This window comes from Pangasianodon hypophthalmus, chromosome 23, assembly GCF_027358585.1.
Source record: "Pangasianodon hypophthalmus isolate fPanHyp1 chromosome 23, fPanHyp1.pri, whole genome shotgun sequence".
Classification (NCBI taxonomy): domain Eukaryota; kingdom Metazoa; phylum Chordata; class Actinopteri; order Siluriformes; family Pangasiidae; genus Pangasianodon; species Pangasianodon hypophthalmus.
The window spans coordinates 1,595,001-1,605,000 of record NC_069732.1 but is presented as its reverse complement, the minus strand read 5'-3'; the positions used below and the strand labels follow the sequence as shown (position 1 = coordinate 1,605,000).

At 41.0% G+C, this 10,000-nt stretch overlaps 2 protein-coding genes across 2 annotated transcripts in view; one reads left to right on the top strand and one right to left on the bottom strand.

Annotated features, from left to right (window-relative positions):
• mrpl9 (mitochondrial ribosomal protein L9) overlaps window positions 1-483 on the top strand; it is a 6,112-nt gene extending 5,629 nt beyond the window's left edge. Inside the window, exon 7 of the mRNA XM_034298553.2 lies at window positions 222-483. Coding sequence (XP_034154444.2) covers window positions 222-362 — 141 coding nt within the window. The 3' untranslated portion in view covers window positions 363-483. The remainder of the gene's footprint in view (window positions 1-221) is intronic.
• A 353-nt stretch (window positions 484-836) lies between these two features.
• On the bottom strand, window positions 837-9,743 carry prcc (proline rich mitotic checkpoint control factor). The gene is made up of 7 exons (XM_034298552.2): window positions 9,141-9,743; window positions 7,293-7,340; window positions 6,620-7,099; window positions 4,815-4,907; window positions 2,798-2,944; window positions 2,463-2,528; window positions 837-2,189 (listed from the first exon to the last, which is right to left on the bottom strand). The coding sequence occupies exons 1-7, from the start codon at window positions 9,360-9,362 to the stop codon at window positions 2,103-2,105; spliced, it is 1,143 nt and encodes a 380-aa protein (XP_034154443.1). The 5' UTR covers window positions 9,363-9,743; the 3' UTR covers window positions 837-2,102.
• Window positions 9,744-10,000: the final 257 nt, after the last annotated feature.

The following is a 10,000-nucleotide window of genomic DNA, read 5'->3' as shown; positions in this document are numbered from 1 at the left end:
GTGATGATCTGCTGAGTGTGTGTGTGTGTGTGTGTATATAGTTCTGATGATCTCCTGATGAGTGTGTGTGTGTGTGTGTATAGTTGTGATGATCTCCTGATGAGTGTGTATGTGTGTATATAGTTGTGATGATCTGCTGTGTGTGTGTGTGTATATAGTTGTGATGATCTGATGTGTGTGTGCGCGTGCGTGTGTGTGTGTGTGCGTGTGTGTGCGTGCAGGTGAACGGTTTGGACACGGTGCGAGTGCTGCTGTCTGTAGGGCCGTATGTGGATCCGAGGAAGAAGAAACTGATGAAACTAGAAGCAGAAGCAGCAGCTGCAGCGGCGACGGAAAACAAACCGGAAACAGAGTCGGAATAACGATCCGAGTCACAGTCTGACCTTTGACCTGCTTTCACCTGAATTCTGTTAACTCTGTGTTTTCTCCTGTATAGCGTCTGTGCTTTACTGACAAATAAAATGTTCAACTTTACAGACCAAATTAACTCTTGCTACGTAACACTTCAGTTCTCCTGCATATAGATGCTTTATAAAACATTTGTAGTAGCTTTAATGGACACATGAAATTTATTTAGATGTTGATTAATTTTCCATAACAGCAGCTCTGACAGTAGTGCAGCTGGTGCAGTAATTCTAATACTACACCATCATTCAGTATTTTATTAACACTAACACACACACACCAGTGAGTGTGGATCGTTATAATACTTGTAAACAATCTCAGATTCAGAAATACAGGATGACATGATGAGAGCATCATACTGTATACAGAGAACAGGAAGTCCTTATATGGACTTGTTCCTTACCTAAAAAAACCAAAATGACCTCTTTATATCTTTCACACATTATCTCTTTATTGTATTGTGTATTACTTCACATTAAAAAAAAAAAACCGGCTGCTATACAGAGTATTACTGAGTTACTGCGCGCACGCACACACACACACACACACACACACACACACACTCAGTGTTCATGCAGTTCACAGATTTGTTGCCTACAAGCTCAAACCGGAGCGGATGAAGATGAAATTTGAAGGAGTGATTCGGCCTAAAACTAAACGTCCACACGGTCCACTTACTCCACAAGCTAGTTCCTCAGAGCTATCATGCTAATGGAGCTAACAGATAATGGAAGCGTATAGCCACCAGTTTAGCATGGTGCACTAAACATCCACATCAGCAGTAGGGGGTGTGGCCTAAAGTCTGAAGGCGGAGCTTGTACGTTAGAAGTGTGACGTGCACCATGATAACCTGGAGGCCATACTTGTTAGCTACATTAGCCTCAGAGCTTACGGATTCCAGGAACCGGGCTTTTGGGTCGGAATAACGGCGTAAAAGGGCGTGGTCAACTTCTGGTACGTTTGAGCCTTTAGGTAAAGAACACACACACACACACACACACACACACACACACACACACACACACACACGGAAATAAACAACGAACACATCAGCCGGATGTTTCAGGTTCCGTCTCGTTTTACGCAAAGTGATATTAATGATGGAGTTTTCCTCAATCTGTGCTGAAACGACTCTCAGACCAACACGTCCACCTCTTCCACACGTACACACAACACGTAAAATAAAGAGACTGACGCACACCGAGAGAGAGAGAGAGAGCCAGAGAGAGAGAGAGAGAGAGATACAGAGACAGAGAGAGAGAGAAAGAGAAATAGAGAGAGAAAGAGAGAGATGGAGAGAGAGAGAGATGGAGAGAGAGAGAGAGAGAGAGACAGAGAGAGAGAGAGAGATACACAGAGAGCAAGAGAGAGACAGAGACAGAGAGAGAGAGAGAGAGAGGGGAGAGAGAGAGAGAGACAGAGGGAGAGAGAGAAGAGAGAGAGGGAGAGAGAGAAGAGAGAGACAGAGGGAGAGAGAGAGAGAGAGAGAGAGTGGGAGAGAGAGAGAGAGAGAGAGGGGAGAGAGAGAGAGAGACAGAGGGAGAGAGAGAAGAGAGAGAGGGAGAGAGAGAAGAGAGAGACAGAGGGAGAGAGAGAGAGAGAGAGAGAGTGGGAGAGAGAGAGAGAGAGAGAGGGGAGAGAGAGAAGAGAGAGAGAGAGGGAGAGAGAGTGGGAGAGAGAGAAGCCGTATCTGGTGTCTAGAAGCCGTATTTGGCCTGAGTTTGCCTGCGAGTGAGTTTATTCTCAGACCAGTTGTTCTTCAGCTCCAACTCTCGCTCCTTAGCCTGATAAACACACACACACACACACACACACACACACACACACACACACACACACCACAAAATCCTGTAAGTAGTACATTAATAAATAGATAGATCAAATATATTAATAAATAAACAGACAGACAGACAGACAGACAGGTAGGTAGATAGATAGATAGATAGATAGATAGATAGATAGACAGACAGACAGACAGACAGACAGATAGACAGACAGGTAGGTAGATAGATAGATAGATAGATAGACAGACAGATAGATAGATGAAACACACTCACCTGATGAATCAGATATGTGATCTGGTGTTTGCGTCTCTGCTGCCCCGTCGGCTGATCTCCTTTTTTCTATTTGAAGAAAATAAACAAACAAACAAACAAACAAATAAATAAATAAATCCCGAATGTAAACCTGATATTATTTTTTATTTTATTTTCCTGCCACACTGAGCTCATTAATTATTACAAACGGATAAGAAAAGGAGAAATATGTATAAAGAACAATTGATTAAAATAATAACATTATAATAAGGATTTAAGACTAGATGTTTAGTTTTATTTGATGTATTTTGTGTGTGAGTGAGTGAAGTTTATAATATGGCTGTGGAAGTTCTGACCTTGCTGAAGGATCTGCGCGGCTCCGTCTCCGTCGTCATGTTCTTCATCATCCACTGCTGATGGCCACTGAGCTGATCATCACCTTTAATCTCCAAGAACTTGATCTCTTCCTTCCCTCGGTTCTGTTTCCCCTGCAGCCTACGGAACTGAGGAGACATTCATAAACACGCAAACACACACACAAACACACACACAAACACACACACAAACACACACACAAACACACAAACAAACACACACACAAACACACACACAAACACACAAACAAACACACACACAAACACACACACAAACACACAAACAAACACACACACAAACACACACACAAACACACAAACACACAAATTACATTCAATTAAGTGGCTGGTTTTATTTCAATGGGTGTTTTTTGTAATAAATAAATAAATGAATAAATAAATAAGAAAGAAAGAAAGAAAGAAGAAGAAAAATCTAATTAAATCCAGGTGTAATATTTAGTCCCCCCCCCTTATCAATAAAAATAAATAAATAAATAAATAAATAAATAAATAACACTCAATTAAGAACAAGAATCTAATTACATCCAGGTTTAATATTGGTTTTTTTTTCTCTTAATTTCTACAGGTGGTTTTATAAAGAAAATCATCACTATAAATAAATAAATAAATAAATAAATAAATTTAAAAAGAAAAATCTAAATACATCCAAGTTTAATATATTTTTTAAAAACTTCTACAGGTTGTTTTATAAAGAATGTCAGTAAAATAAATAAATAAATAAATAAATAAAATTAAGAACAAAAATCTAATTACATCCAAGTTTTTCTTCATTTCTATGGGTAGTTTTATACAGAAAATCAGTAATATAAACAAAAACAAAAATAAATAAATGTTGAATAAACATGTTTACAGGACAAATTGAATAATACAGTCCTCATAAGAATTCTATAAGCAAATGTATAAAAAACATTTTCTGTTTTATTTTATTTAAATGTTTATCAGTAATTATTCATCACCAATGTGTAAACAAATGCGAGAAAAAAAAAAGATTTTTAAAATTTGAAAGGATAAACAGGAGTCGGCTTTTACACGTCAATAAACTTTATTATCACTGAGTTTGTTGTTATTAGTTTAAACCGTTAGTGATCACTGGGTTTATTATTATTAGTTTAAACCGTTAGTGATCACTGGGTTTATTATTATTATTAGTTTAAACCGTTAGTGATCACTGGGTTTGTTATTATTAGTTTAAACCGTTAGTGATCACTGGGTTTATTATTATTAGTTTAAACCGTTAGTGATCACTGGGTTTGTTATTATTATTAGTTTAAACCGTTAGTGATCACTGGGTTTGTTATTATTAGTTTAAACCGTTAGTGATCACTGGGTTTGTTATTATTAGTTTAAACCGTTAGTGATCACTGGGTTTGTTATTATTATTAGTTTAAACCGTTAATGATCACTGGGTTTGTTGTTATTATTAGTTTAAACCGTTAGTGATCACTGGGTTTGTTATTATTAGTTTAAACCGTTAGTGATCACTGGGTTTGTTATTATTATTAGTTTAAACCGTTAGTGATCACTGGGTTTGTTATTATTATTAGTTTAAACCGTTAGTGATCACTGGGTTTGTTATTATTATTAGTTTTAAACCGTTAGTGATCACTGGGTTTGTTATTATTATTAGTTTAAACCGTTAGTGATCACTGGGTTTGTTATTATTATTAGTTTAAACCGTTAGTGATCACTGGGTTAGTTATTATTATTAGTCTAAACCGTTAGTGATCACTGGGTTTGTTATTATTATTAGTTTAAACCGTTAGTGATCACTGGGTTTGTTATTATTATTAGTCTAAACCGTTAGTGATCACTGGGTTTGTTATTATTATTAGTTTTAAACCGTTAGTGATCACTGGGTTTGTTATTATTATTAGTTTAAACCGTTAGTGATCACTGGGTTTGTTATTATTATTAGTTTAAACCATTACTGCGTCTCCTGAACCTGCAGTGTCGTTACACTGACTTTAATACGACTTACTGCTTCATCGTTGAACAGAGTGGAAGATTCTGCTTCTTCCTGCTCACCAAACCCGGAGTTCTGCTCCTGATAGTAACTCTCGCTGTAGTACTCCTGTAAATAAAATAAAAACAGCAGGGTGAATTCATCAGCAGTCCACTCTGAATCTCCCAGTTTCAAAAAGGCTTGAGTTTTAAAATATCGCAATAAGTGATTTAATGATCCGGCACCACTGGCCTAAACAAGACGAGCTTTTCCACTATTTCAGTTTTACAGACCGGGTTAAGGACAGGTTTAATAATATCACCAGCTGTCCAGTCAGGAACTGCATTAATCCTGAAAACCCGTGGAGAATTCTTCCCACCTCACACGCAGGTTAAGCAAGCGAAACCAAACTTCTTCAAATCAGAAAGATACTTTTTTTTAACAAAAGGTAAACCTGAGCAATAAAGGAGGTCAGTCTCAAGAGCGAACGCAGAAGAGCTGACCCTGAGGCATGACCTTAAAAACCCCAAGAGAGACACATATTTCACTTCAATTCAATTTTGTTTGTTTAGCGCTTTTAACAACGCACTTTGTCACAAAGCAGCTTTACAGAAAAATATCAATTCAGGATATAAATTTTAAATTTATAAATTTATCCCTAATGAGTGAGTCAGAGGAAAAACTCCCTGAGACGACATGAGGAAGAAACCTTGAGAGGAACCAGACTCAAAAGGGAACAAATCCTCATCTGGGTGACACTCGATAGTGCGATTATAAATCATTCCCTTCTATTACTGTGTACTACAAGGACAAATAGTGCAATTGTGCAACCAGGAAATTCATTATAGTTCTCACATTTTCATATTTGCCTCCTATCGGTGCTTAATTCTAATTTATCTCACTCATTTCAATTCTCTTTTCCACCACTAGATGTCTCTCTCCTCATATCTTTACATCACCTGTCTGGCTTTTTATGTTAACTAAAGCCAACAAAGCTGACCTGGGAGATGTCTCGACCTCCCTCGTCAAGTCGCCTTTCATACGTAAGCCTCGGTCCAGCGTTACTTCTCAAGGAACCGACATTAAGACCAATGGGATTGTATGCAGTATAAAATAAGAAATATAAAAATATAAATGTGTTTTCGGATTATTTTCCACATGATGGATTTTACGTGATTTTGCAGTAATGTGCAGTAAACATTAAAAAAATAAAAACAGCACCACATCATCACATTTCATTATAATCCTGTTAGAAATCGGTTCTCTAAAGTCTACACGTGGCTGATATTCTCTCTGCCGGTGCTGCGACGCTAAACGTCATCGCGTACAGACGATAAGATAATATCGTTACGTCGCACGAGCCTCGCTCCGACTCTGAACACCTGACTCCGAACTTTCACCGTTTAACGTTCAAGGTCAGAAAGAAACGGACGCTCGCGGTTAAATAGCACTTGACCTGGATATTAGAAGGCTGTGAAAATACTTATGAAGAACATTTGTAGGATGCAGGCTACGGAAAGTGGCTTTCAGCACACCTCAGACCAACAGAAGCTTAAAGTTCTGCTCATATCATGTGTTTATTTGTGGTAATTACTTTATTAATGCACTGTGGGTTGGGGAGAAACTCTGACTGAAGAAGGCTGGAGTGGATGTTAGCACTTAGCAACATGAAGGCGTCATGAAGAATCTCTAACCACAGTGGAAACACACCTCAGACAGCGTGTGTGAGTGTGTGTTGATGTGAGTGTGTGTTGATGTGAGTGTAGAGGTGTGTGCGATCGCTCTCCTGGTCTTCACGCTGTTCTGAGGGAGTGTGTGTGTGTGTGTGTGTGTGTGTGTACCTGAGCGCTGGGTTTGTGATCGTGCGGTTGATAATCGGCGGTGTGGTACTCGTGAGCGCCCCACGCTGGCCTTGGCTGGGACTCTGCGCTGGAGCCGAAGTCGAGCGGTGCGTCCTCGGCGCTGGGAGGAGGCTGCAGCGACGGAGCGTACGGCTGAGGATCGGGATACGACGCCCCGGCCGCCGGTTCTGACGAGCTTTCCGACAGGGAGAAGTAATTCTCGGGGGCGAGTTCGTCGTCGCTGCCCTCCTCGTCTGCAGCGATCTGCCGGGCGAACTGCAGCGATGCCGACTTGGCCGCCGCTTTAATGGCCGACGGAGACGCGCTCGTCCCGGACACGCCCTGAGACGCCGGCTTGCTGGCTTTGGCGTGAGCGGCGGGGGCGGGGCGTTTGGTGAGGGTGTGGGGCACCAGGGGGCGCTGCGTTTCCTTCACACTCAGGTGTTTGGGTTGGGGGAGAAGAGACGACAGACCACCACCCTGAAAAATCACACGAATTCTCAATCAAAAGCAGTGTAGAGATGTGCTGATGAGATCAATTCTACAAAATATCACGATATTTAACACACAATACTGTTATCATGGGAAAGTGTGCTGGCTTTGGACACAAAAACTGTAAACGTTATTCTCTTTAAACTTTATCTTCTGCTTTATAATCTAAACAATTACTCACCTGAGATCCCACTTTCTTCCTCACAGGTTCATCTTCATCCTCATCCGACTGTAAAAATGGAGAAAAACCCGTCAGAGTAAAAGTATTCTCTGTTTTACACAGACTTACGCATACATTTATTTTTCTCTGAAAAGTGTTAACAATCTCCAACAGCTCTGTACACAAACTCATCATCATTTCTTTAAATAAATGCGTTCTGTTTGGTTAAAACAACGTTATGTCTGGAGCGTTATAACCTGCTAAAGTCTGCTTCTTATCACCTTCATAACGCTCAGAAAAAAAGATATGTGAGATAATTCAACAATCTGAACAAAAACACAATTAAACAAAGTCATAACATTAACACCTCTGTACCTCATTATTATTATTATTATTAATTTCCCCGCTGATGATGTTCACTCAGAGACACCAGATCAATTTATTTATTGGAAAATAATAATAATAATAATAATAATAATAATAATAATAATGATAAGCTCAGGTTTAATGAAATGAAATATAAATAAATAAATAAATTAAAAGAGATTAAAATTAATTAATTAATTAATTAAATGAATATGTGAAGCAATAGAGAGAAACATTATTAATTTAGAAAGATGAAAGATAACAGGTGTTAGTATATTTACAGTTTCCGAGCACACTGACTATCAGTTGCCTTAAAACTCTGAGACCAGGATTGGAATTCTGATGCATTTTATCATCTTCTGCTTCAACTCCGATCTCCTGCTTCGACACGGATCTTCTCCTGCTTCGACACGGATCTTCTCCTGCATCGACACGGATCTTCTCCTGCATCGACACGGATCTTCTCCTGCATCGACACGGATCTTCTCCTGCATCGATACTGATCTTCTGCATCGACACAGATCTTCTCCTGCTTTGACACGGATCTTCTCCTGCATCGACACGGATCTTCTCCTGCTTCGACGCGGATGTTCTTCTGCTTCGACATGGATCTTCTCCTGCTTCGACACGTATCTTCTCCTGCTTCGACACGGATCTTCTCCTGCTTTGACACAGATCTTCTCCTGCTTTGACACGGATCTCCTGCTTTGACACGGATCTTCTCCTGCATCGATACTGGTCTTCTGCATCGACACGGATCTTCTCCTGCTTCGGCGCAGATCTCCTGCTTCGACACGGATCTTCTCCTGCATCGACACGGATCTTCTTCTGCATCGACACGGATCTTCTCCTGCTTCGACGCGGATGTTCTTCTGCTTCGACATGGATCTTCTCCTGCTTCGACACGGATCTTCTCCTGCATCGACACGGATCTTCTCCTGCTTTGACACAGATCTTCTCCTGCTTTGACACGGATCTCCTGCTTTGACACGGATCTTCTCCTGCATCGATACTGGTCTTCTGCATCGACACGGATCTTCTCCTGCTTCGACGCAGATCTCCTGCTTCGACACGGATCTTCTCCTGCATCGACACGGATCTTCTTCTGCATCGACACGGATCTTCTCCTGCTTCGACGCAGATCTCCTGCTTCGACACGGGACTCAGATGATCTTAAAAACACAGCGCTTTCACAGCTGCAGAAAATCCGCTCAGATGTTGTGAATGAGACAGCGAGTACGAGATCATCATGAGTATGAGTTCAGTATCACCAGTAGATTAAAAGTGATGGGAGTGATGCTGATGCGCTCCTAATAAAGGAATCTGTTAGGATTAGGTTTAAGTGATGGATGAAAACTGGGTAAAGTGCAGCTTTCTGGAGTTCCAGTGGAGACTCCAGGACCAGGGCTGGGAACCTGCGGCATTAATAATCGCACTGTGTGTGTGTGTGTGTGTGTGTGTGTGTGAGAGAGAGTGAGAGTGAGAGAGAGAGACAGAACTCACGCTGTCCCCTCGGATCTCCGGAGCGCTGATCCTGACCGGCTCTGAGCGCTTCTTGGCTCTGGGCAGCTCCGGCCCGGGCTTCTGGTTCCCCACCGCGGGCTCTGAGCGCTTGGGCGCGGGCAGAGAGGCGAACAAGCCGCCGGGTTTCGCCGAGCTGCGGGGCTCAGGACTCGGATCATCGCGCTCACTGTCGTCGCTGCTGTCATACGCCACTAGAGACATGTTCCACCCGGTTTCATATAATCACACTCACTCACTAATCAGCGCTTTAGTTATTAAACCGCTCTTAATTAACCGCTTAACTCTCTCTCTCTCTCTCTCTCTCTCTCTACCAGCGCAGCTAGCTAACACTGATGCTAACCTAGCGTGCTAGCTTTCCAGCTATCTGTTCAAATTTCATCTCCGTAAACCACACATTCTGTCGTTTCATCATTGTTCCTAACCGAAAATGATCTAAACACGTTAACAATTATTCTTTCAACAAGTTATTATTCTTTATTCATTATTTTAATCCAAAAACACGTAGCTAGCTAACAGCTAACGTGTCTCTGTAAACAAATCCCGTTCTTCTTCTTCTTCTGTTAGCACCCTTGACGTATTTTACTTCCGGTTTCAAATCTCGCGCGATTTGCACGATCACGCCGCCACATGGTACGGAGGAGGAATTGCAGACTGAGTTACAGTAAAAGTCGCACAAACAGGAAAAAAACCACAATCGTGTTAACACCATAACACAAATGTGAATAAATATAATTACAGAAAGCCATCACATTAACACCTTTGCGCATTTTTGTGTAACTTTCTGAATAAACTTCCTTCTCGTGACTTTCTGTCAGGTTTTACACGTCAATCTGTTTATG

Coding starts and splice junctions, on each gene's coding strand:
- prcc (XM_034298552.2), bottom strand. CDS start 9,362: ATGTCTCTAGTGGCGTATGACAGCAGCGACGACAGTGAGCGCGATGAT. Junction 7,100..7,292: donor GGAAGAAAGTGGGATCTCAG/GTGAGTAATTGT, acceptor GTGATTTTTCAG/GGTGGTGGTCTGTCGTCTCT. Junction 2,529..2,797: donor CGCGCAGATCCTTCAGCAAG/GTCAGAACTTCC, acceptor TTCTTCAAATAG/AAAAAAGGAGATCAGCCGAC.